Source organism: Cinclus cinclus, chromosome 6 (genome assembly GCF_963662255.1).
Source record: "Cinclus cinclus chromosome 6, bCinCin1.1, whole genome shotgun sequence".
NCBI lineage: Eukaryota > Metazoa > Chordata > Aves > Passeriformes > Cinclidae > Cinclus > Cinclus cinclus.
The window spans coordinates 5,146,538-5,174,199 of record NC_085051.1 but is presented as its reverse complement, the minus strand read 5'-3'; the positions used below and the strand labels follow the sequence as shown (position 1 = coordinate 5,174,199).

The 27,662-nt window shown below is 38.5% G+C and overlaps 1 protein-coding gene across 2 annotated transcripts in view; it reads left to right on the top strand.

Annotated features, from left to right (window-relative positions):
* The window catches only part of LGR4 (leucine rich repeat containing G protein-coupled receptor 4), a 70,393-nt gene that overhangs the window by 11,745 nt on the left and 30,986 nt on the right, over positions 1-27,662 (top strand). The window contains exon 2 of one of the 2 annotated variants that reach the window (XM_062494280.1): positions 19,962-20,033. The exons of the other annotated variant lie outside the window; for it this stretch is intronic. Within the exon in view, the coding sequence (XP_062350264.1) occupies positions 19,962-20,033 (72 nt within the window). The remainder of the gene's footprint in view (positions 1-19,961; positions 20,034-27,662) is intronic. 2 annotated transcript variants of the gene reach the window in all.

Sequence of the window (27,662 nt, the reverse complement as noted above, 5' to 3'; positions counted from 1 at the left end):
GGCAGGTTCTTGCAGCAGAACAGTGCTAGCAGATGGTTCTTTTGAGGCAGCAGATATCTTAACTATTAATATCTGCAAAACTATTGGGAAAGCCTTAAAATCTGTCAGTGTTAGAGATGTTGCTTAACTTTTGGGCCCTCATACAAATAGCCTTAAAAGGGATTACTTCTTAAACCTATCATTATGAAATAGTTCTTTGGTTTTGGTCTCCCTGCTGTGCATAGGATATTATAAATACAGGATATTGCTCCGTATTTGCTTTGTATTTTAAAAGAAGTTAACACATAGTGTAATTTCAGGGAATATATCCAGATCACCCAAGAAGCTTCAGCAAATAATCACTGCCTGTGCAGTTAAAAACACAAACAGGCCCTATTGTGCTGCCATCTTTTCAGCACCAGTGCACTGCTGGTGTCTTGGAAAGGCTCTGTTCTCCAGGTGTGCAGCTCCGAAGGAAGAGATTCAGTTACAGCCTTTCTTCACCAGCTTTTCAGGGCAAATAGCTTTCATTAAGCTCACACAATAGCCCAAGGCTTTTGGGGAAGGACTAGGCTGGAAACTCAGCACACTTACTGCCATATGTTGCATGCATTTAAACAAGCTGGTGAATGAATCACAAGAGGCATCTTAAACATTGAAAATCTTGGTCGTATTTTCAGCTTTTTTAGCTGTGGAGAGACTAATGAGCAATAAGTAAGCTGTGTTGAATCCAGGATTGCAGAATGCAGTTTAACTGCTTTAGGTTTCAGCACACTCATTTAATTATTGGGTTACTGAAGGTTTTCTCTGCTGTGGGGAGTATGTGTGTAAGGGAAAATGTGAATGTTTATACAAAGAACTGTGAATGATGTTTGGGGATATTGCCTTCATGTTGCCTACATAATCCCACTTTATATTATTATATAATATATATAATTAATATATATTTGCATAAATATATTTTTATATACGCTGCCTTAATTTCTTTTCAAGAAGACTGTAGATAGGTCTTGCTATCACTTAAGCTAAATTAATTATTTTATCGTTCACTTCCCCATGTGATTTAACACACACAAGTTTAGTTATTCTTTTCTGGCCTAGGGAGAGATTTCCTTCCAATAATTACCTTTACTGCCCTTTGCTCTTCTGCACATGAAGTTGTTTGGAGAAACATAGTTGCTTGGTAAGCAACTCCAAACAAGGCAGTGCCTGGAGCCGTCGTGGAAACATAAATTATACCTTTTAAATATCATGTTAGTTCAGTTTGCAGAAAGTAAACTACCAGATGTACTGAATTAGCAAGCTCTAAACATTTCTCCCTTAACAAAAGGCCCTATGAGTTCAGCAGGAAAGCACCAGTTCACACTGTCCTTCAATACTCTATTGGGGCAGTACAGGTACAAAGGAAAAGACATTCAAGTTACCTAATAACATCCATTAGTTCAACCATTTCTTTCAACGGGCAGCTGTTCAGTCATACAGTATTAAAATGTATTTATAAGATGAATGTGATGCAGTGCTGCCAGACAGATTGCTCTTATGGTAGCAGAGAAATCCATATTTAAACTTGTGGAAATTTCACAGGATTATATTGTTCTGTTTGCCTTCCTTGATGACCTACTTGACACATAGTATGGATGAAAGAAAAAATACAAATAGTGAAAATACAAATAGTAAAGACCAGCAGGGATAAAGTGCATACATTCTTTGTTTAAACAGTTTTTACTTGAATTCAGTAGTACTTAGAAGAGAGAATTTCTTGAACTGCGTGGTACAGAATTGGTTCTAAAAGCTGTTTCATTTGCAACATTTATTAATCTATATATTGTAAAAAATACAGTCTGATATGTCTGGGATGGGTTGCTTCACTCTACTGTGTTTACTATAAATTGTTCTTGTACCTAACTATTTTGTGGTAAATATAATGAAAAGTAGCATAAGGTTCCATTTGTCTTGAACCTTTGAATATCTAGTGTTCTTATTAATAAGCTGGAGTAATTATTTAACCCTACTGTTAATGACAGTAAGTATTTGTAAAGTTGACTGTCATTGTGTATGTGGAAAAAATTAACTGTTTTAACTTGAGAAAGCTATGCATATTTTAAAATAAAATTTTCTTCTTCATTATACTCTGGTGTTTGTTCAAAAACAGACAAAAAGTGATCATGTTTTGAGTGTTTCCTCACCCCTTCCCCTAAGGTAGTCTCTTAAGCCTCTAGTCTGACCACCTGTCCCTCAACTAAAATTTAAAATAAATCACTGCATCTGCTTTACACTTTTCAGAGTGGGTAGTGATATAAAATATATTCCTATTTATTGTGGAATCTGACATTGAAATAACGCTCTGCAATTACATTTGTTGCATTAAAGATAGTTTGCCAGTTTCAATAGTAACCTTTTCATGCTATAAACTTTCAGGGCATTAGTTTATTTTTTTAATAGTATCTTCATAGTCTTGCTGATGATAAATTGGAAAAATGGGTGTGTTAATGGAAGTAAATTATTAAATTGGTAATGAGGAAACAGGTTGTCAATAGTTTAAAGGTGTCTGTGTTAGGAGCAGGTTTCAAGCTACATGGCAAGTTTTACTGGCCCAGGTTTACTGATCCAGTAAAATTCATAGTCTTTTAAGGTAGAAGGAACCAGATTTCTTCAAAACAAGCAAGAACAAGATCATGTTATTAATGGAGCTTGGGAAGGATACATTTTGTCCACCTTGTATCCATTATAAGTTGTCTTAATCTGCATTTACATTTGTTAGTGGCCTTTAGGTAAGACCTAGAGTATATTTCCTTACCTATAGAATAGCTATGATAATGTAAAATGTGCCCATGTTTGTCATGTGGAGATAACCAAGGAGACAAGTGTTCATAAACCAAATTTTTTTGTTGGAGTTAATCTGTAAAATCCATATTGCTGGGAAAATACACGTACTATCCCTATCTATAAGCAAGCTAGAAATAGATGCAGATTACTTGATTGCCTCTGTAGGTTGCTTGCTTTTCAATCACACATGAATTAGATGGGTTTATATAAAATTGATTCTGTGTACATGATCATAGTTGACAAGCCTTAATCTCTGTTACAAAGCGTGTGGACCTTCCAGTTAACGTGGTAGGTCTTTGTTTTTCATGTGAGTACTTGGAAATTTCTGTTTGCATTAAGGAAGTTGTTTTTTTCCTTGACAATTTAGTGATTAAAATCTGTTCTGTTTTAAATAGGTGTAGTCATTTAAATACTGAGAACAAAGTTAAACTGAAGAGATAACCATTTAAAAAAAAATCACTAGTAATAAGTGCTTCCTTGACCTCCTTTTTTATAGTTGCAAGTGATGGCTATCAGTGCTTTTTGGTAGAGGGTTTCTGTGAAACATTTCATATGTTTGTATGCATTTTACTTAAAAATCAGAAAATATGCTAAGTTTTTATTGGCTTATATTGTTGGGTCAGCAATAGTAAATATTACTAACTTTATTCATGTTAGGGCAGAATCCAGAAGTCCAGAGCTGTCCTACTAAATTTGATTAGCACAACTATCCAGTTTGGGATGCAATTCCTAACCAGTAGTCATGCTTGTGAGTTCCTCCAATGTCTGAGTAGTTTTGGGGCGTTTGTTTGGTTTAATCTTTTTTTCCCACAGAATTGTTGGGGTTGGAGGGACCTCTGGAGATCATCCAGTCTAACCCCCCTGCCAGGGCAGGGTCACCTGGAGCAGGTGACACAGGTATGCATCCAGATGGGGTTTGAATGTCTCCAGAGGGGGACTCAGTGGCTTCCCTGGGCAGCCTCTAATAGTGCTCTGCCACCCTCAGTGTCAAGAAGTACTTCCTCATGTTGCTACCTCAATGAAACTTCTGTGTTTTAGTTTATGGCCATATTTGCTTGGTTTGGTTAGTTGTTTTTGTTTGTTTGAGGGGCTGTTTTTTGGTTGTTGTTTGACTGGGGGGAGTGTTTGTTTTTTTGCCAGCAGCAGACTAGACACTGAGCCATGCAACTAGTGAGTGGCAAAGCCTCACCCTCATGTGGGCCTTGGGTTGCACAGGATGGATGGAGTCTTCTCATGCTTTTTTATATTTTATTGCAATGGGATAGTCTCACATTATGTTGTAGTTTTATCGGATATTCTAGCAATATTTTTATCAGCTTGATACAAATTTGGATTATAGCTGATGTATTGGATGTACTTAGGATGAGCTTTCATGCTTGGTTTTAGAATGTAAATTACTTTTCTTGCTCTTTGCTGCTAGAGAAGAGTTCCTCCTGAACTGCTGTGGCAAATAATCGCAGAAATTGTCAATAATGTAACAGAACTTGAGTGCAAATTCCTCCTTTTTCAATATTCAACTTTAAGGTCAGTGATAGGAGACATTCTGATCAAGGCTTGCAAATAGGCTTTCCCAAAATATGTGCTTGGAGTTAGGCCTTCAAATCAAGCCATGCAGACATTGCTGTGGTTTTTTCCTCCTTATTATTTTGTGTAGTTACATTATGTTTTCTTGTCGGAGGAGGAAGCAGGAACACCATGCTGGACAGGTGGTCATGTATTATTCATTGTGGCCTTAGTTCTGTGCTCTAAGGTAAGACTAGAAAGAGATTTTGCTGTATAATACCTCAGTAGGCCATCTTATCTTTCAAAAGCAAAATTGCTGAGTACCATTTGATTTACCATTGCTGGAAGGAAAGTTGCTTCTTTGATTATGTGAACAGAATTACAAGCAGGTGACTCTCAGGTGTATTTTTTTAAAATACAAAAGGATATTTTATTATTATTAAAAAAAAAGTCTATGTTGGTTTATACCCAATTGCATTTTCATAAAGTCATAGAATGGTTTGTACTGGAAGGGACTAAAGATCACCTAGTTTCAACCCCCCTGCCATGGGCAGGGACACCTTTCACTAGACCATGTTGCTTAGACTGCCATCCAGCCCTTGAACAAGGGGTGTTCCAGGGATGAGGCACACACACCTTCTCTGGGGGACTTGTTCCAGTGTCTCACCACCCTTACACTGATGAATGTCTTCCTACTGTCTTTCAGTTTGATGCCATTCCCCATTGTTGTGCCACTATATGCTCTTATAAAAAGTCTTTCTCCATTTCTTTTTTTAGGCTCCCTTCAGGTGTTGGGAGGCTGCAATTAGGTCATACCAAAGCCTTCTCTTTTCCAAGCTGAAAAATCCCAGGTTTTGCCTAGACACAGTGTTCTTTATAGCGTGTGGTACTTGTTAAAAAGTGCCTTCCTGATACATAGGTGGTGTAGAGAGGATTTTAAAATACTGCTTTTTGCATTTGCTCAGATTGGTGTTTGTGTTACAAATGTTTTTGTCTTTTCTTGATGTTTTGAGGATTTCTGTCAATTGCAAAAAGGCTATTCCAGTTTTCTTTCAGGGGAGAAGGTGTTTGAGAGATTACCAGAACCTTAGCCTGTGATTCTTTGATGTGAAAAATATCCTCTGATAATGATTCTGGTGTTTTTTGGCTGGACTGGCTCCCGAGGGGAAGCTGCTTGTATTCACAGGATAATGGAGTAAGGCAGCAGCAAGCTGGAGGGCTTGAACCGTGGCTGGGCAGGTGATGGCTTTAAGTGGTGCTTGTACCTGGTGATCCCTACCCACCCCTCAGCCCTTCACCACGTGCATTGGATGCTTCCCGAAAAACAGTGACCACATTAGTCTGCTGCTTCGACTGGTTTGGAGTGGGAAGGGATTAGATGATTAGGTTTCCTCCAGTCAGCCTGCATCTATGAGGATGATACTTCAGTGGTATTTTCTTAAAACTGTTTTGTGTTTGAGGCTCAAATATTACAAATTTCTCTAGCATTTCTGTCTGAGAGAATCTGCCTACACTGCTGAAAATAAGATGTAATCCTCAAATGTCCTGTTTAATATGCAGTCATCAGTATTTATATCAGTTTGGTCCTAAACAGTGGAGTGCAGATTATTTTTATTGTATTAAATGCAAGTAGATATTTAATTGTATGAGAGGCCAGTTACGTAGCAGGGTTTATACTTTAGCCTTCACCAGCTCTGTTTTCAGACAATGCTGATGTGTCATGTGCAGTGTCAGTGGTACCCGGTTCTTTCTCAGCTGTCTGCTTCAGGATGACCAGGGCTGTTTCATCATGTGTTGTTCCACATGCTTTCATTTTGGGAGCTGCTGTCTTGTGATAGGTTTGAGTGAGCTGTTGCAGATAGGCTAGTTTTATGGCTACCTGTATTTAGCAAGGGATACATATACAGCAAAGAATGAGCTTAGTAAGCTTGAGCTTCTTAAATACTGATGATAATATTTAAAAGCTAAAATATAACAGTATTTCAGTTGTGAATACGTGGAAATTGTGTGTACTGCTTAATGTCTTTCAGAAATCCCTGTTACTTTTCTTCTTCCAATACAAGAAAACAGGCGTGTGATGCTTCATTGAAAGAAGCCTGTAGGGGTGCTTTGTGAGGGACTTAATTAAGGGCTTTGAAAGACTAAACAAAAGGAAAAAGAAAATGCTACAGGGTTATTGTTATTCCAGCCCATTGGCTCAGAGAGCTGACCATCCATTGGTGCCTTCTATCCTTTTGGGAGCTGAATGACACTTTTGTTCATGGTTAACAGAGGTGAAAGAAGCCAATTATTGGCTGTCTTTTCCACAGGGCAGCTGCAGAGGGATTTCACTGCAGGCAAATATGGACTTTTCTACCACAAGGATGGTTGCGATGACAGTTATTTTTGTGTAATTGTATGAAAGAAAACAGATCTTTTTTTTTTGCCTTCCAGTGACTTGTCTAGATGTTTATTGAAAACTACTGTGAATATGCTGGCAGGGAATGGGAACGTGCGAGGGATTGGATTCCCCATGCGAACAGTGTACTCAACTTTTTCTATGAGTGTGTGAATGAGGTTTTTAAAATCTATTTTTCTTCTCTTACTTTCTTTTTTACCTTGAAATTGCAGTTGATTTTTAACTGTAGAGTTTTTCTAGTTGGTGTACAGTGTGCATTTAACTCTCTTATGGCTTGCCAGCTCAGGCTGTGCTGGCTCCTTTGTTTGCAGTAATGATAGAGGGACAACCTCTTCAGGTTAGTGGGAAGACAGCCCTACAACAGCAAAACACATCAGCATACCATTAAGGACTCCAGAAAGTGTCTCTGTGCCTGAAATCCGTCACCCCTTCTCCCACATCTCTTACTTCTATAATTAAGTCCAGTCAATTATAACAATCTTTTTCCCACACTCTTTCTTCTATAATTAAGAATTGTATTCTTTTCCCTGCAAATTATCTTTGTTTCAGTAGTTGTAGTTTAAATGTGTAAAGAGACTCAGTTGACTAAGAACCAGGGTCTCTGACTATTGGAATTCTGGAGAAGTCTCCTCCAGTTAGGGGAAAATTTTGAGCGAGGGCCAATGTCTCAGAGTTGATCCATCTTCATTATACTAGAAGATTAATTGTCATGTTAGCTGCTCACTAGGCTTATCAGTTGTTGAGGTGGGCTGTATGTGGTAGCCTCTTTGCATTTAGGCATAGTTCATGGTAATACTATTAAACAAAAGGACAAAGGTGGTGTTCCTCATTTTATGTGGCTTTCTGCTGCAGGTCAGAGGAGAAGTCTGCCTTTTGTCCTCAGACCTTTGGAAGTGGAAATGATGAATTCCTCCTTCATCTCGTGGTGAATGAACAGGAGTTTTTATGCTTTCATTTGGTTTTTCTTCATCCAGACCGATTATTTTCCTTCAGAGATTTTTTTATTTTATTTTTTTTTTGAATGACCTATTACTTGCAGACAGGACTGCTCCTGCCAGATTCTACTGCATTGCTAACCCACATTGATTGAAGTTAGTTGCACCCCCATGGGCTTCGCATAGTGCAGGCAGCATTGTCTGAGGCTCTTGAACCCTTAGAGGATGTGACTTTGAGGCACTTGTCATTTGTGGGCCAGTGTCAGTTGTAGGGCTGTGCCTCTGCCAAATTCCTGAGGACGAGAGATGTGTACATGTGTGGGGCTGTGCAGTGGTCTGCATAATGCCAGCAGCAATTGGCAGTGATCAGGGTGACTCTCCTGGGTCTGGAGCCTGTCTGAGGGAATGGGCAAGCAGCCTGGCTCTCAGGGAAGTAACCAAGAAAGTTACGTGTATTTTCACATGGCAGAAAGCATACATGAATTTGGCTTCCTGAAATGAAATAATTAGCTGTGTGATAAGTCAGATAATAACAACAACATAATTCCTGGTACTTTGTATGAGAAGAAATAAAATTGGGTTTGAATACTCCCTTGATGTCCCTTGTTCAGTCCTGTACTATTGAAATGGAAGCTGAACCTGTAGCTCTTCTCTAAGAGTGTCCTGGCAGATAATTTTGGCAGCTTTCAGTTTAATTCATGACTAAGGTTCACTGGAAGCTAAGGTGGATGCTTAACCCATGTCTTCATATGTATCTATAAAGAACTTGGACACTGATTTCAAATTAAAAAAAAAAAAAAAGAAATGTAGATGAAACCATCACAACTCTACAGATCAGGAAGGCTGATGAGGCTCTTTGGATTCTTGTATTCAGCCACAATCCTTGTCAAGAGGCAGCAACTATGCCATTTGTTGAAGGTACAGTTTCCTGAGAGAAACACAAGGGTTGTGTGTCAGCACACATGAACTCTGCCACATGGGGAACTTTAGGCAGACTTTAATCCTTTATATATCATGAAGTAGAAATTACTCGTGTTAAAATGCTATGCAGTAATTGATGACCAAAAATTTTCAAAACTGGCTGTACATCCTATCAAAATTGGTTGTTCTTTATCACCTTATTTAAGATACCTTGAAAATTGCTACAAAATTTCATTTTGTTCTTAAACGGCCCTTCCAGGTGCTGCCATGAAGTCTATTTTGGCACTAGGAAGTTGTACTATGTGCTTTTAGTTTTCCCACAGTGTAGATATTTTGAGTGCTTTTTGCCAGAAACAGTTTTTAGTTACATCCAAGTTCCATGTTATATGTGATTGAAAAAAAAAAATCTTAAATGCTGAAGTTGTTGTATATAGGTTTGGACTAAGCATGACATTCAGCTTCACTGACATTTGGCTTCATTTTATCAGAGGCTGTGTCCATTCACAAATATTGTTTTGCTCTTTTTTTTATTTTTAGCCTTCTAAAAATGTAGGTCTTTCCCAGACTTTTGAGGCTCTGGTTGCTTTCTAAACATTGGGTGTGACAGACTAGAAGACCGAAATAAACCAGAAGAAAGTCAATAAAATTCAAAGTACTTAGAGTTACTAAAGTTGGCATTCTTATGAAATTAGATTTATAGCTGTTTATGTTCTCTTTTTGCAGAAGAACAAAAACACACAGTGAAACTGCAACAGAATATTTTTATATGAACATGTGTATGAATCAATATTGCTTTTTTATCAGTCAACAGATTTTAGGCTGTTTCTGGACAGCTCAGACACATGGAGCCTTAGCCTCCTACCTCACAGAGCTGCAGAAATATTCTCCCTTTGACCCCCGGACTTGGGAAGGAAAGCAGCCTGTCTAAAGCCATGAAATAGGTCTCTGCTGGAGCAGGGCAAGGCGCTGAGCCTCGCCAGGTCTGTGTCCGGAGGTGTAACTGGGAGTTTACAGTGTGAAACATTTGTTGTTTTAAATACAGGGTTGCTAGGTGGAGAGGGATGTAATGTCCTTGGAGTCCAAAGGGTGAGTGTGACTCCCGACGCTCCTATTAAGGCAGTTTAAGTTTTATGGAATTGCCCTTGAAGTTATTAAATGGAATGAAATGTGCCTTGTAGGTGTTGGTGGTTATGCAGCAGAAACCTGAGACTAGAGCGGCGTGGCAGGGGGGGGGAACGGGATGTGAACCAGATATCATTAAACTGGTTGGGTTACATACTTGGGTGATGTTCTTGGTGTTTCAGCAATGGTTGTTCACGGAGGTTTTTGATAAGGGAAAAGTGCTTGAGAACTTCCTAAGTAGTAATGAACAAATCTGTGGCTTCATCATGTGTGAAGTGTTGGAGTTTTGCAGTATGTTTTAACTTCAAGCACACGTATGTATTAAACCTGGAACTGGCGACTCAGTAAAGGAAAATCAGTTAGAGTTGTCTAAAAATTACATTGCTAACCTCAGTGACTGATGATTCAGTATGATTCCATTATGGTAAAGAGCAGTTGATGCAGCTGGCAATGCTACCCTATTTTAACTTAGCTGCAGGTATAGTGTTAAACTTCATTTACTTAAAACATAACAAATACCCTTCCGTAAAAAGGTTTTCTGGTGTTGATTTTATTACCACCATGAGCTACATGTGATATTTTTTGTTCTTGTGAAGTTCCCAGTGTCTTGTTCAGTGCTTTTCTCTCCTACTGCTATAGGAGCCTGCTGCTCCATAAAAGACAGCTAGCACCACCTGATTACAAAAATAAAAAAAAAAGGCACAGAAATACGCCACCAGAGTATAGTTGGTTGAACTCTTAAGTGTGTCACCTGTTGCTGCATTCCCCTTCTCCCTACTTGTGGAGACCTAGGGGTTAAAAGAAATAGAAATATTACTGCTTTCCTTTACTGACTTTTACAAATAATCTCAAGTCTTGCCAAAAATAATGGTTGTAGTATATGATTTTTAGATGCATATATCTTGAGCTAGGATGATCTTACTTTGTATAAGTTATTTTAAAAATGTCTCAAGTCAGAGGGTAGCTGTGATGTAACCATGCTGGAAGCTTTCTTATCAGGATGATAGCAGGACATGCAAACTGGTTACAGATGAGGGATTTGCATCATCTGAGTTCCCACCTGGTTTGGTCCATGGGTCTCTTTGTGGTCTTACTGATTATTCACATGTTGTGATTGATACTCACAGAGAAGTACCTTGGTACAGACTTGCCCTCAGATTGCTTGATTAATGTGCCTGTCACATGGTTTGATTTTTTTTTTTTTTTTTTTTTGTACTCAGTTCCCTGGCATTGCTGTATTCTATAGAGTAAATAATTATGAAACTGTGAATTTTACTCTCTGCTATAAATAATCTCCAACTGTGTAAATCTCCATGTAAAAGAAATACTCCTGCACTGCAAGACATTTTGTTTCCTCCTCCAGTTTACAGTAAGCCCTTCCTTTTAGGTTGTAATCTGCACCCAAAATGTAGCTCTTAAAAATTGATGAGCATGTTAATTTTCACTATATTCCTATTCTGGGATGGGATCACTTTCATGATAATGCAGTGGAATTTTTTTCTAGGTTAATTCCCTACCATGTATCAACATAAGCCATAAAAAGTATGTGTGATAGCTTAATGGCCGGCCTGCAGTGACTCAAATACCAGTTCAAAATAGGGCTTTGCATACAGGTATTAATCTCTCTAAGATCTTGATGATGGCTTGATTGGCACATGAATAGGGTACATCAGAGCTAGTTACTGTGTCTGATAGAAAGCTAAAACACCACGTTGGAAGGAAAAAAAAAATAGGTTGATGTGACACACGTGAAGGAGGAGGCAGGAGAAATAACTTAGATACAGTGGGAGAAAGGGAGATTTTACTTCTCTTGCAGGAACAGGCCTGCCTGAAGTTTGCAAGTTTTTGGTTGCTGCCAGCAAAAATGTTGTAGGTCCTGCTTCAGCAAAATGCTAAAAGCTTACTGGAATCTACGGGATTTATATGCTGCTTTAAAAAAAAAAAATAAAGGGCTCTGTGTACCACTATTTACTAAAACTTTTGATAATCAAAATCTTCTTTAATAGCCAGGGTCAGTGGGTGGTCTGAAGTTTGATTATTTCCTTGAAAAAAATCAGGTGAAGTGCTTAACCCCCAAGTGAGCTGTAACCTAGCTTCCAGTTACAGCCTCAGAAAAATGAGTGGAAATGTTGCATATAAGTTAGAGCATAATTTCTTTCTGCTGCTACTAAATGGAGAGAACCTACATGTCTAACAAACAAATTGTCAGAACATTCTCCTGTCATGTTTTCCTGCTAAACAAACAAAAGGGCGGGGGAAGAAGGGTAATTAATTGGTTTTGGAAGGGACCTGATGGGTAGTAGCTGGGCACAGAACATGGGAGCAGCCTTGGTCAGCTGGAGTGGGCTTCAGGCTCTGTTGGTGAGTTTGGACAGCTTACTTCACATACCTCTGCATAGTTGTTTTCCTTGCCATGCTGTTTGTTTAGTGCATTTAGGCAGCAAGCTCCTCTAGGTACTGAGTGTGTGTTTGTACAGTGCCAGCCCATTGACGTGTTGAACCGAGCCCTTGGCTTCTCGTTGCAATACAAACAACAGATGGATAAGGCCTTGTGCTCATTAGTGAGATAGCATGGGCACTTAGGAAATGGCAAGTGTATTTACTGGGTGGGAATGCAACCTGTGTCTTACCTAGCCAGTCACAGCAGATACTGACTAAGGCTTTGAATATTTGGGTTATTTCCTTTCTTGTAAGAGTGTTTTCCTGGAAGAATTAGAAAATGAAGCATGCTTGTAGGTGAAAAAATATCGTGTCTCATAGGCTTTCTGTTACTCCAGAATGGACTGTGAGTGCAGAAGAGGTTTCTGTGCTTTTAAGTTTTGGAGGTCTCTGTGAACATGTCAGAGGCAGTAGAAGCATGCTTAAGATTGCTGGGGAAAGATAGAATAACAAGACAAAATATCTCTATTAATGCAAAAGGTTTAAAATCTTCCCTTAACAGCTTTGTGTGTAGGTATCAGGAGGAAAAAACATGCTGGGACATGGCAGTAAAGACTGAAGATAAGGGGTGGTTAATACTGCAGAGTTCTGGCTGTTGGAATACCCAGTGGGCCCTTCCCACTGGAAAATGGGCACTGGTAGTTGTGACTGTCAGAAATGGAGAGAATGCAAACATTAAATACAATGCCAGTCTGACAATGGGGTCCTATAACCACAGAAATGTTAGCTAATAGTATAGGTGCTATTCTATTATACTACAACTTTCAGTAATAGTTTGGTAGTATAAAAAGGTAAGAAATAAATTCCTCAGCATGTTATTTAAACTTTATTTTGAACTCAGACATCATTGCAAGCTCAAACACTGTCCAAGTGTAGGTTCCTCTGTAAACATCATCGTTGCCTGGTATTTGTTTTCTTCCTATTCACGATTTCTCACTGTTGGGATTGGCATGTCTGCATGTAATGTATATCCTTGGATTTTAGCTGCACTCTTTGGATTCATAGCACAGACAGTTACCATTCCAAGCAGTAGTTGTGATGTGGTGCTTCTGGAAGAGAATTGTTTGCTTCTTGTCATCAGGAAGATACAATAAAACAAAACTCTACTACTAAATTTGTTTCTTTTCAGTTTAATTGAAAATTTCTTGCCCATGCTCTAGGCTTTCTGTGCTTTCATTATATGATGAATACAATTAAGATATGGGACAGTATTGACGCAAATTCATTTATTCTGTCCCTTCAGTGGTTTTATCACTATCCTCAAGGAACTGGCTAAATGGGAAAGAAGATTTAAACCAGGGATGTAATTCAATTCCCTCTCTCTTATGAGATTGGCTGCTGAGGGGTGTGATTTGGATGAAAATCACATTCGTTTTCATCATGTGAACATGTTCCTATGAAGAGTTGGGCACTGAATGTATTTCTTAAAGACTGTAGCATTGCAATATAAGTTAGTATTAGTCTAACCTTGAGTTTCTCTGATTTCTTGGCTCCAGTGTCTCTGCCTCTCCTGCTGCCACAACACCAGGAAGTTCTCTTGGTTAACACAGATAGGACCTGGACAAAACTTGAAGTAATGACTATTGCCATGCAGTTGTATAACCGGTCCTTTTTGTTTGTTTGTGCGTTTTTTGTTCTTGTTGAGTTTTTAGTTTTGTTTCTGGTAATTGGTGAAGAGCTGTTGGTCTTGTATGCTAAGAATGTATGTTGCTTTGTCTTTATCCTCACCAGTGTTAATATAATCTGGTCATTATCCATGTTATCAGTGGTCCAAATGGTAACAGATGGCTGATTTTTTGCTGGGTACTTCACAGTACCATGTTGAGGTGCATTTGCAATGTCCTGGCTTATTTAATGTAGTCTCTAAAAATAAAAATCGGCTCAGCTTTTCCTAGGAGTACCTAGTACTACTGAAACTAGATCATGGTTGCTACCTGGGGAATTTTATATAAGATTAAGACCTATTACCTAATGGTTTTGTACAAGTAGGTAGGAGGGCTTTATTCAAATATAGACAGCTCTGCCTAAGTAATTTTCTACATGTTATAATTAAATAACTCAGTGGCAGATGGCCCAGACATTTGAAAAGACTGAACGGAGCCTGCAGTATTACATGCTATTATCTATCAACAAACAGGTTAAGCTTGCTCAGAGGCAGTATTTTATAGGAATTTAAAGGTGCCTTGTTGAAACATGATCTTCTTTCCTTCAACCAACACTCCCCTCTCTTTTTCTATCTCACTCCTTCCCTTTCTCTTTTATTTTCTAAACCTGACAAAGTCAAAAAGCAGATAGCTCTTAATAAAGTACTGGGAAGCACAGGAATGGGGTGTATTTTGATCGTACTTGTTTTAAACAGCCAATCTCAATTTTGTTTTGTTGAGATTAAATTTTACTTTTCTGTAGCTAGGTATTTAATGGTTTATTTGGCTTAAGACCATTTTTACAAGGTGGTGTGTTTTAGGTCATTAGCATGTATTTGGATACAGTGCATGAATGTGGTGGGAAGATGTGTGATCCCAGTTCGGTGCAGATCCAAGTGTTGAGAGAGGAGACTGTGGTCCCTTTTTGTTGTTGCAGCTTTTCTTATGCATGAATTTCTGTCCCACTCTTCCCTTTCCATCATCTATTCATCTGTTCTTTCTATTCAGAGTCGTGCTCTGGCAATTGGTAAGAGAGAAATCTAACAAGGGTCAGGCTCCTTTATGGCAGAGGCAGTACTTTAAAATGATAGAGAGGCTACCTGTGCCTGCAGGAGACACTATAGCATGCTGTGCATTGCATCTAATTCTCTTTTGTGTGATGCCACTTATGAAAGCTGTGATTGAAGCCACTGTTCCAAGATGAGAGTTTCTGTTCTTAAAGTATGAGACAATCAGTAAGTTGCCATCCAAGAGACAAAGTATTCCTGCTCATCCTGAAGCCTGGGGATGTTTGACTTTGGTTAGTGGTAAAATCAACAATCCTTGGAAAAAAAAAATAAACTCCAAATAACTGAAACCTCACATCAGGAACTGGAATTCTTGAAGGAGTATAATAAAAAGTTTGAGCGTTGTGTTTTCTAGTTCAGTTTTCTGAAGTCTCCACAGCTGATTGATTTAAAAGTGATTAAATATCTGGCATTATGCAAATGAGATGTGGTGCTGTGTGTTTTTTACTGCATCCAGCAAAGCTGCTTTCCTCTTCTAAGGAAAATGGACGCAGCAGCTTTAAATGGAGACAACCCAAATGTTTCATACTCACAAGAAGACAGAAATCTCATTTGATGCCCGTTTTCAGCAGAGGGGGGTTTTCATTGCTTTTACTATCGTTGCCAGTCAGTATAAGTATTTGTAATGACTTTAAGGTGTTTCTGTGTTAGATGAAAGCAGGAAACTTTGCTAAACTGAGCTGCAAATGGATATTCAAGTAGTTGTCAGAATAAGTGAAAAGATCTACTTGAGCAGGCTGGAGACAGCAGATGAGTGCTGGAGTGTCAGGGCTTGACTTTCCACGCTTTGCCTGCAAAAATTAATCTCTGCATTACCTGGGATGGCGAATTAACATTTACAGTTACAAGCTACTAATTTCAGTTATTTTTATTCTTTTCTGTAGTACCTTCTTTGGAAGAAGGGCGAAGTTGTGGCAGAGTGTAATAAGTCTTATTTATTTTTCAAAACTGCAGCCACGGCACTGTAGGAGGGAGTGCCATTGTGTTTGTTTTGTTACATCTCTCCTACCTGAAATGGTGAAACTAATTGCAATTATAAGGCTGTGATTCATGTTATCCCCCAAGATTCAGCCTCTTACTAAAGAGGTTACCACCTTTGGCAGGTCATATTTTAGTTTCAATGCCAGTTTCTTGGCCATCATTTTAGTTTCAATGGGACTTCTTGCCCCATCGTGCCCTCCAGTGTTTCCAGGAATGGGGCATCTGCCACGTTTGTCTTGGTTAGTGTTGGTGAATGAGTGAAGAGTTAGCCTGGCTGTTTAGTACAGATGAACCTAGCTAAGGACTACCTGCTGAAAGGTCTGCCCTGGTTTCTCCTTATTCCTTATGTATCTGCAGTGTAAACCCGTGGCATTACCATAATCTTATATCTCTTAGAGCTGTTGTGTCTGTTTTGCACTTTCTGGGGAAAACGTCCCAAATAGAAATGTGGGTCTGAACTGAATGTTAAGTCAGAGGTGTAGTTTGCTGGACTGACAGCCCATACTGAGAGCTTGCTGGAAGAACAAGAAAACTGTTGTAAGCCTTTTAGATACTGAGTCTGAGCTTCAGTTTGCCCGTAAAATTTAGGAAAAACGTGTGGAGGTTTTGGTGTTTTGTTTGTTGGGAGTTCTGTGTGCACATGTGTTTGATGGCAATTCAAAGATTTGCAGGTGTTGTGCTGTTTTCAGGGAGCTTATATCTGGATGTAATAACCCAATCCATTTTAGGTCTTCCAGCTTAGTCCTGTTGAAAAGGGGCTTTAGGCAACTGCTGATATGTTCCTCCTGTTGCACAATAGCATCATTCTTATGAACACTACTAGAGGTTGGCATAGAAATATTAATATTCTTTTATTCATTCTTAGGAACATTTTTAGTATATTAGCTCCCTAAATGGTTTCTGGGATTATAGATCTGAGGGATTTTTAGTAGAGAAACAGGTGGTGTATGACAGCTTCTCAGTGGAGATTTCTTCCACATGTCCAGGGGCATACTAATACTTTTCTTTATTAAACAGATGGCCTTCTTGATACTGTGTGGACTGATCCCCCCCTTTTTTTTATTATTTTTTTTTTGTTGTTTTAAAGTTCAGAAGTGGTAAAATGACTATTTCTAAAATACAGTAGAAACTTAGCAAGGGCTGTTTTTGTTTAGGACTTTGGTTTTGGGGATTATTTGTCATTATTTTGTCATAGTATATTGTGCTCCACAGTTTTTGTTGCAGTTCTTCTATTAATTATGTGTTATGAAGAGCATCTTCCCAAATTAACTTGGTAAACCTTATAGAGACCGCTTATTAAGTAATCTAATTTTAGTGTCAAGGGTGTTCTAATATTGTTTGTAAATTCTTGCTCATGAAGTACTTAGTATTTTATTACCAGCGTACAGTGCCTGTGAACCCATTCTCTAAGGAGACTCTGCAGAGTGAAGTGAAAAGAAAAAAATATTTTATATATATACATGTTAATATGTATGTATCAGCAAAGCTGCTTTTCCATAATGTTCTTAATTAAACAAGAACTGTTTTAAGACTTGTATGATGATCATTAGGAAACTTTCAGAGTTGGTGCTCTGATATTCCCAAAATTTTGCAAATCGGTGCTATAGAGATTGACTTACTTAGTAAGAGTTGCTATCACATGTAGTGAAGGCAAATGCAGATACTTTGTAAAAATTTCAGCTTTTTAGTAAGGCATCATGATAAGCAGTCCCTGAAGATTCACATGATAAAGACAATTTGCAGTTTATATTTGTCTGGTTTTGTCACAAATTCAGCTTTGCTGAAAATAGATTTCAGTAGAATTTGAGGATATTGATGATGGTTCTTTAAGTCCTCATTATTAAGGTGATCTGTTTCACGCTTGCATCCAAAGAATCTACTTCCCAAATTAATATTGTAGAGCCTAACACTTGAAGCTGCAGGTAAAAAGAAACACTTATAGTTAACTTCAGATCCAGAGAAAGCCAAAATTGCTTTGAATTTGGATGTCAGCCATTCTACATGTCTGCATGGTTTCCATTGACTTTATTAAGGATTGTGTAGGGCACTTCTGAAATTGGGCATTTATAGCTCTGGAAGTGTCAAGGCTATTGATTTCAGGTGGATGTGATTTCCTTACCTCAGCTGTCAAAAAGAGCTGCCATGTGGTGCAACAAATGTGGATGCAGCCAGAATCTTTGCCAAAGTGATATGTAAGCATTCATACAGTGCTTTCTGGTGCTATGTACCGTTGACTTGTTTTTACTACCACTATTTATTGTGGTGCATATGACAGTAAGGTTTTATACCACCTGGACAGTTTCTTGAGAGCTGTGATTTTCTTGCACAGGTTACTGTTTCTTAAGATTAGGATCTCCACTCTCTTCTTACTCTTCTGCCCTATTCATAAATGTTTCCCAGCTGGTAATAAAGTGAATTTGCAGTCCTCTAGAAAGGAGAAGACATGCCTGGATGTGTGAAATGTGTGTATTTATGACAGTGAAAAATGTGTGAGAGTAGAAGTTGCAGTCTCACATGGAGCAGACAGATGACAGTCTTGTACCTGATACATTTATTTACTTTCCTGCACAAGAAGAAAAAAGTCCTCAACAGTAACATTGAGCTGTGACCAGGCTACTGCCAAGGCACCTCAAGGCATGCAGGCTGTAGAGTCTGGGGATAAAGGATCTCGAGTTCGGCTCGTTCTGGAGCTTACTGAAGGGAGTCTTTTGTACCACAGTGGATTTTTTTGGGTTCTTATCACAGGTGGATTTGTTTTGTATATGCTGAACTTTATTTTCATGTCACTGCCCTTGAATTAGATTAGTATAAGATTAGCAGCTGCTGAGGAGTAGCTTTCTTAGTTTATGCTGGGAAATGAGAAATGAAGTTTCTGCATTGTTGTTCAATTAACGTTTGTTTTAGAGGACTGTTTAATTAACGCTTATTTTAGAGCAATGGTTGCCTCTAGATTTAGTGCAAGAGTGCAGTTTTGACACTGGAAGTGCCTGAGGGTCTCTGCTGCACAGGGGGTTCTGCAGATCAGTTGCCAGTTACTTGTTAATGTCATGGAGGAGCTTTAGTGGTACTTGGCCATTACTGAGATAAAAGGAGAGTTTGGCTTTGTTTGCTTTTTTAATCTGAATTATGCAGGGAGGTGGCATATAGACACTAGAGAACAGCATGTGGAAGACAGCAAGCAGGAAAGGCTCTACTAACAAGTGTTACTCAATTGCTTATTAACTGAATACTAAAAAAAACCCAAACCAGCAACCAAGTGGAAAGTAAGAACTTGGATTATGTCATGAATTGTTACGCAGTTAGTTTAATTATCAAACCAAATTGTTTTCATGCTGCTTCTATTCACACTGAGTAATAACTTGCTTTAGGACTGGATTATCTCTGATCATTGTGTAGGTGTGAACTGAGGTGGTGTCACCAAGTTTGCCACTTAGTCCTGCTTTGTAAAGAAAAAAAGCTGATCAGGTCCGCATACCTATCATGTAAGCACTTGCTGCCAGCTTCCCTCTGCTCATGGATTGAGAATGAAATCTGCTTAAAACTATTACCTCGAGGACTATATAGGTTTTGAAGAAGGAAAACAAAACAAAAAAATCTGTGGTAGAGCTAGGAGGTGTTTCTGCTCTTCCTGCCAGTTGTTCCAGAAGCCTTGCTTGCCAGAAGCTATTTATTAAGTCCTAACGCATGTATTTTTTTTTTAAAGACACTGTGGGATGAAAATTTGCGTGGTGGGTGGTCACAACATTTTTTTTTCATATGCTTGTGGTTTTAGAGTAGTCTTAATATGAGTTAAAACTGTAAGTTGGTAAAAATTAGTACTGGAGATAACACTACTGTAGAGCCTCCATGCATTCCTTCCCTGTAGTTTCACAGTAATTATTTTTGTTTAGAGGTGTTGGAAAACTTTATTTTGTCAACTTCCCATTTTACAGGTCTTTGCTGCAACCTGATTATCAAATTACAGTGACTTGAAAGTTTAGCATGCAAATTTCTAAAACGATACATTACTGTGTGATACTAGAATAGTGTGTTTTGGTTTTTTTTCTGTTACCATACTATTTCATGAGGCTTTCTTTTTCTTATACTTTTCACAGGGTGTAAAAATCCTTTCCTAGTTAATGATAAATCTGTATTTGTTCTTTTCCAGAGATATCAGCATGAATAACATCACAAGACTACCAGAAGATGCCTTCAAGAACTTTCCCTACTTGGAAGAGCTGTAAGTATTTTACACATGTTAAAGTTTTGCTGCAATATCATATGGCTGTATAAAGTGGGAGGTGGGTGGAGAAACACTGTTAAGTGGAACTGTGGACAGAAAAAGCAATTATACTTTAAAAATGTAATCTTGTACATGTTTGGAAACCAGGACAGTAAATGCTAATTACAAGGGACTTTCTACAGTAATTATTTTAATCGTGGCTAGAGTGATGACACATACTACTTACAGTGTTATCCAGAGATAACACAAGAGTTGTGTAATTGCCATTATTTCTGAAGGAGCTGCAGTATAGCTGTTGCATAAGTTCCATAAAATAGGTGTTGCTTCATTGACTGAGTGGCTGACTTCCGTTGTCCTTGTAGGCTGCAGATGCAAGGCTCACAAGCCCATCCTGACCTATATCAGAAGTTGTGTGGTACAGGGCTGCTTTTTTCTCAATTTCTCGGGCAGATTTTTTTTTTTTTCCCACTTCCCACCTCCCTTTTGTTCTACTCTCATTTTAGCTTTCTTTTTTTTTTTTTTTTTATGTTTTACTTAATTGATACTTGGATTTCTGAATCTTCAGTCTCATGTGCTCAGTATTTTGCTGAATTCTTCACTAAGATGCATTTGCGAAGCTGAAGCATGCTTTCAGCAGCATAGTCCTTAATTAGGTTGGGTTTCAGAGTCAGTAAACAGGGAGGCAGGTTTGACATTCACTTTATTGCTTTAAGTACTGTTATGTGACAAGCACTTTCTGTACCTTATAGTTTCCTTATCAGTGAAGAGAGGGTAAGGGTAATGGTTCAACCTTTTCAAGAGAGCTTTGAGAACTTCCAGTACTAAGCAATAAAAAAGACAAAACCCCTGCAATTTGCTTTGCCTCTTATATTTTCAGTGACAAAGTAGGATTTCTCCAAGAGCATTTTGTGACCTTGGCAAGACTAGGACTGTGAATGCCACATTGAGAGGTTTTTCAGTAAATCACATTAGGGGAAGAACAGCTCCTTTCCCCAGAGAGACCACCCTTATGAGCTAGAGAAGTGTTCTGACTTTACCAATGAGGAAACAAGCAAAGAATGAGAACCATTTGTAGAGGGCAAAAGGATAAATCAACCCTGTAGTGAAACTGCAGATTAAGCCATGAGCCCTTTGATTCTGGTTATCTATTATAACCAGTACAACCACCACACCTCATTAGAACAAAGGTACTGAGAAATTGGTAGGAGATGGATTGCTTGCTTCTGAAGAAAGACTTGGATTCCTGAAAGCTTCTTTGCACCTCAGCCTCACTGGTTGCTCTAATAAGGTGTTTCACCTCACCTTAGAATTTTGATCTCTCTTATATCCTGATAATGTAGCAGCAACCATTACTAATGCACTTAAATAACTCCATTTTACCTAGTTCTTAAATAATTTTGACTCAGATCAGTACAACTGTGAAGTGCAGTTAAGTTGATTTATGTCAGATAAATTGTGTGAGATATTTAATGATTAACAGGTTCTGGTTTATTCCCTCTGATTTTGGGTATTGCTTAAGTCTGTGATACAGTCAAGAATGCTTTATGAAAAGAAAAGGTTTTCAGATGGTGCATTTGTGTTGACAGATGCAGAAATTTACAGAATTTAAGGCTCTATGGCATGAATAGTCAATTGGGAAAAGAAAAGTGGCCTAGGAAGGCTTGGTTGGCTTCAGAATGTATGCTAGCCAATATTCCATATGTGCTTTATAACATGTGCTTCTGTATGGCTATATGTTTTGTTAGACTACATTTGTAACCCCCCTTTTTTTTATTTTAGTTCTTCATAGGCATATTTCACACCAGAAGTTGAAAAGCCAAAGCAGTTCTGTTTATCCAACTTAGATGACTGTGGGAGACTTCAGTTTTTTTTCTCTGAAAAGTAATTAAGCAATAAAACCTAATGGGTGGATGTGCATATTGTGTAACTTTATGAACCTTGAGGTGTGTCAGGAGATAAAGAGGAAAGACAGAGCCTTCAGCCATCATCTGTTGTGCTGATTGTCTAAGAGCCATTTGCTATATGTACCTCATTGTCCCCCTAAATTCCAGGTTTTCAGTTTGAAAAAAAAAAAAATACAGGCTAGCCTTAAGCTCAGGATTATACATGAACACCAATAAACTTTAAGTCATTCTTAGCATGCTTACTTGGTGTGCTAGAACAACTTCTGGGGGAAAAAAACCCAAAACAAAAACACAAGTCAACTCTAAATTCCTTTGTTTCCGTTCAAGTTATTAAATGGGAATATAATAAAGTAGATTCAAACAAAAGCAGCTTTCCTCCTTAATAGAAATGATCAGCACCAGATATGACACTTTTTTGCGTAGTTCTCCCTTTTCCTCTAGGGGATGGGGTACAAAATATTGAATTCTTTTTTTTTTTTTTTTTTTTTTTTTTTTGCTGGTTATGAACAGGAACACCTGAACTCTCACACTTCTTACTGTACAACCACAGTTTTTCCTTTCTGTGATTGTCAAAGTTTCTTCCTGGATTTTATTTGTAGTTGAACAGATCCAAATTCTGACTGCTGAGCCCTTGCAAAGTTGCTTTTTCAGCACACAAAACTGGGATTTAGTGTCCATGCCAAAGAAAAATAATTTTAAGAAAACACTTAAAGTGATGTTGGAATCTGTGCTAGAAGTGACTTTTCATTGAGAAGTTCTCCCAAGAATTACACTAAAGAAAATGAAAATCCCACAAACTAATGGGAATGCAGTAACCAACTACAGCAGCATGCAGTCTAGTTGGTCTCCATAAAGGAGACAGCCCCAGACACCTTTAGCTTCACACCATGCCATAGCCCTGCCATTGTCAAATGCTGTGTTCGATTAGCCCTTGGCAGAGTTTGCTAATCAGTGTTGCAAAATAGTATCATAAAATTTAATTGAATGGAAAGGAGAGACAATTGGAATGTATTACTTAGGCAACTGAGTTGCATGTATGAAGAGGCTGAGATAAAAAAGTGTGGTAGGAGCTGTTTGAAATGGGGGTTGTAATTGCTTCAGTGAAATTATTTGGTAGTCTGCAAAGATTTCAGAGGATCATATTCCAAATCCTAAAATGAACACTAGTGGAAGAAGCAGAATACCAGATTTGGAAAAACTGGCTGCTCAATTCATGAGTGCCTTCTGTGCCAACAAAGAGGAGGCAACTTGGGTGCTTCAGTTATGCATCCCAGGCTGTTTTTAGATTTTTGGATCATCCAAGACACCTGCACCAGATTTACAGGTCTGACACAGATGGGGAACCAGTGGGTGCTGTGAATGGCAATTTTGGGACCAGATGGAAGAGGATATCTGAAAGGGCACTAAATGGCCATGTTTGCACAACTGACTCCCCAGCAAAGAATCAAATTTGCAGGAATAATCTGGGATCTTGTAACTTTGAGATAATGTCCTATTGGAGTATTAATCACAGGTACAAACAAAGGGATTTTGACTTGTCCATGGGCAGAATCTGACCATTGGGTTGAGTGCTCTGTGTACCCTCATTCACAGCCTTGTCATACATGTTACTGTATAGCACACTTCCCATATGTCAGAAGGATTCTAGCACTATAAATGTTATAAAAATTCTTCATGTCTGTGTAACTGATACCCATCTGGAAGTAATTTGCAAACTATTGAAATGGCAATGGTCACGAGCCAGGGAGAAGCAGACCACCAAGGGTTTTGCCTTAGCAGCTAATGATGTGTATTCTTCAGAAAATGCTAATGTAAATATGCTGCAGCCTTAAACATGATATGGAAACTAAAAATTCTTGAAGAACTTGGCCATGATTTTCTAACCACACCTAAAGTAATTTTAGAAAGCTAGAAGAGGAAAATATAACAAGATAATGCAGTGTTTTTAGAAAGTAGAAACCATCTTTCAGTGTGAATTTTTGACTAGAATATCCATGTTATGTTACGTTTTGATGGCCTTTTTAAAAGGTGGCAGTCGTGTCCGATATGTAAAGTTATCTAAAGTACTTTGAAGGATTTTACACTCTATTTGTGAATGATTTGCTAGATTAATTAAAAAAGGCAGTCTCTTATTGAGGAAGGCAAAATCAAAATAATTTTTATTCTTGGCCAGTTTTCTAGTCTGTCTTCAGAAACTTGAACCACTCCAATAAGGCAGAAGTATCTTAGACCTAATGACCTTTTAAGCTTGTTTTGATTTCCACTCTTAACCTTTTAGAATGTTGTAATCTTATTTGCCCTGCACTCATGGGCAAAATTTAGATGATAAGCTTTAAGCTGTCTGGCTGCTGGTCTGTGTGAGAAGCAGAGGACTGCAGTGTGTTCCATGTCTGTCTGTAGGTTAGTTGTGACAGAAAGGTGTGACTGTCCAAGGAGAGCACAGGTCATTTCCCAACCAGTCAGCCTTAGGGTGGGGCCCTGACCTTCTCCACTGAGGGTTAGAGAGGGTGCTTTCCACTCTGACTGGTGGGTATAAAAACCATATCACACCCAGTAATACTGCAAGGAAAGTAATCCTTCCTGAAAGCACCAACAGACACAAGTGCTTGATTAGCTTCCAGATGCGTACTGATACCAAGATCTGTTGTGTTTTTGGTTTTTTTCTCATACATGATATGAAATAAGTCTCTCTCCTGTGATGCTACCTTCAGATGCTGTTCATTTTATCTGGCAAGGGCAAAAGGTTCTTACTAAATGGCTGGGAAGATAAAGTAATAAAATAAAGAGTTAAATCAGTAAAAGTGTTCTCTTTCCTGAAACACAATGTTAGTCTGCTTTTTGAGACACAAATAAACAGTGAACAAGAGACCACACATGTGCAACTAATTTTTGCAAGAAAATAAATGGTGTGACTGAGTATTTGCTTGACTATTTAATTACATCCATGTTGATTACAAGTCTTAAGAGGTCTCGCTTAAATATCCCCTCACCTCCCTTCCCTGGCCGGAGTCTCTGATCATGGTTTTTAATTGACAGAGTATTGTTTAGGAACATAAAGAATAATTAAAATGCATACTAGCAGTGAAAATGAGGTGGGGTTTTGCCATAAGGTTGTAATCACAAAGTATGTGCAAGGGACCTGTCTAGAGTTATTTTTCCTGTTGACTGCAGCTGAAGATGACCACCTGGCTGAAATGCCACAGCTGCTTGTTTTTGTAGTATCTGTTTCAGTGTGTAATTTAGATGGTACACTTCCTCCTAATTTCTCCATCAGCACCAAGTTGTATTATCCTTGAGCAGGGAGAGGGAGTATTGTGTATTTTTTATTACCTGAATTTTATGAATAAGACATCTTGGAGTTATGCCAAGGCTGGCATAGGATGCTGTGTCTTTCCTCACCTGGCTCTGGAGCACTTGATGGAAAGACTTGCCTTGTCCTTCATGCTAGATCTTAAAACAGCAGTATTTTCAAGGTAGTATGTGAATACTGATGAGATGGTGCAATTTTTCTCTCATTCATATATGTGAAAAATCCCAAGGTTTATAGTTAGAAACTGGAGATGAAGGACTTTTTTTGAGTGGAAAAGATAAGAATGAATCTTCATGTTGTCCTGATGCCTTGTGTTAACATATGATAACTAAAAACTGTGGTTAAACATCCTCTTGTAAAACAGGCTGGCACAGTTGGAAACATTACTGCCCCATGTCCATTCATTCAGCCCCACCAGGAGACTCTGAGGAAGGGGCAGAGGTCTTCAGCTCCTTTTTTACAAAGTAGCCAGTGTAGATACCAGCTGTTGGTTCCTCAAAAATAGCAATATCACGTAGGGTCGGAAGCTAATGAGTGCCCTTCATCGATCTGTCAGCTCTGAATATTTGAACAGCTGGAGGAGGTGATTTCCTTAGTTGATCCAGCCTGAATTCCAAGAGGTAAAACTTTAATGAAAAAAATGCAAGGGGTAGGTTTCTCATGTGGTAGCAAGTTAAAAGCCTAACAACTTGACCAGCCAGCTCACATTATTGCCTTGTGTGCACTGGAGCTTTAGAAAGTCATCAGCGTGTTGTAACTTGCACCTTCAAATTCTAGTCAAGACAAACCTTTAGGCAAAGACTCCCAAGTAGAATTAACCACAGTCAGCTAAGATATTTTTAAACATCACTTACTTGGTCTGCGTTAAATGCTAAATGATGTTTCAAAACATGTTGGCCAACCTGTGTTTAATTAGTGTTTTCTTATCTCTGTGAGTCCTAAATCAATTTGATTCTGGATGAGTTTTAGTCATGCTGATACAAGAATATTTCTGCAGCTTAGAAGGTTTTTATTCTGCTTGACAGCTGCATGTTTTTTCCTGTTTGTGGGGATAGATGCTAGTAGGTTGAGTAAATTCCATTGTTTTTTAGAAGATGAGAAAGTGTTGGTTTTTTTTTTTTCTTTCCCGTTTCTGTTTCTACATGTTAGTTTCCAAAGTTGACAGTCCCAGGACTGGTTATTCTGCTGCAAGTACTTTTAGAGGACAACAAAACCTTTTCTTTATCTGTCAGATTTTTGAGTTTTGGTGTTCTGCTCACATGCACACACACAGAAGCTGGCTTAGCTAAATGGCCTGAAGGCTGGGCTTTCCAGTGTTACACTTCAAGACCAGTCTTAAAGCCTTATAATGCTGCCAGATTGGGTCTGTCTGAAGGTATAAACCAGATAAGAAACTTCTGGAGGCTGAGCAGTAACTTGAGAAGCTCTTAAGCTGAGTCTCTCCAAGTACAGGTCTCCAAATGGTGCTTGTACCATGCAGTCCTCCCTTCTTTCAGTTTCAGAAATTGGAGTGTGGAACAAAAGATGTATGTGTGTGAGTGATCAGGTAGCCAATTCAAGGCTGGGGTCTCAAGAGTCATCACAGGAGCTGTATGAAAACCTTAGACAAAAAAAAGGAAAATAAATAAATCCTGTATATTGAAGGCAAATGCCTTATCCTCTGAGAAAGTAATTGAATATATGGCATCATCATAGTTTCATAGTATGATGCTGTATGTTACCATAAGAAGATGTGATGTCATTCTTTTCCCTCCTTTCCTGCCCTCTGCTTGGATGTTTGTATTCTTGTATATTTTGTTAGTAGAAAGGTATGCTTGGCTAATTACCCTTGGCAGATATCCTGGCACAGAAATAGTAACCAGACTCCTATAAAGTTCTTTTTCCTGCCCTTCTTATATAAAAGTAAAATTCTAGATGATTCTGTTAAAATATTTTTTATTCCAGCTTGAAAAAAATCTAACAGTCAACCTAAACTGAGTCAAAGAATCATACTGAAAATTATCTCCATTTCTTTAAGGTTGTTGTGAAGGTGTCAGCAGAAACTGGGTCTTACATTTATCCAGTATGCATCTGGATTGGTCAGAAAACCAATAACAGAAGTTTAATTGCCAAATATATGTAGACTTCTTCCTGGTTTTGCACTGTCACTTGCTAGATGTGCACTCATTTAAAGATTCTGTGCCTAGATAGCCAGTAAATGCCAGGACAAGAGAAAAGGCCGTGTAACAAACCAAAACAACTTTGAGGATTTACTGTAACAGCAACAGTTTTTTTCACCCTCTCATGTCTCACCATTAACATATTTCCCGGTCTTGGAAACTGTCTGAGCATCCAAGTACCACTATCTGCTGAAAGCACAAATCTGTAGTTAATTGAGTAGTTTCATCCCAGCTGATCAAAACCAAACTTGGT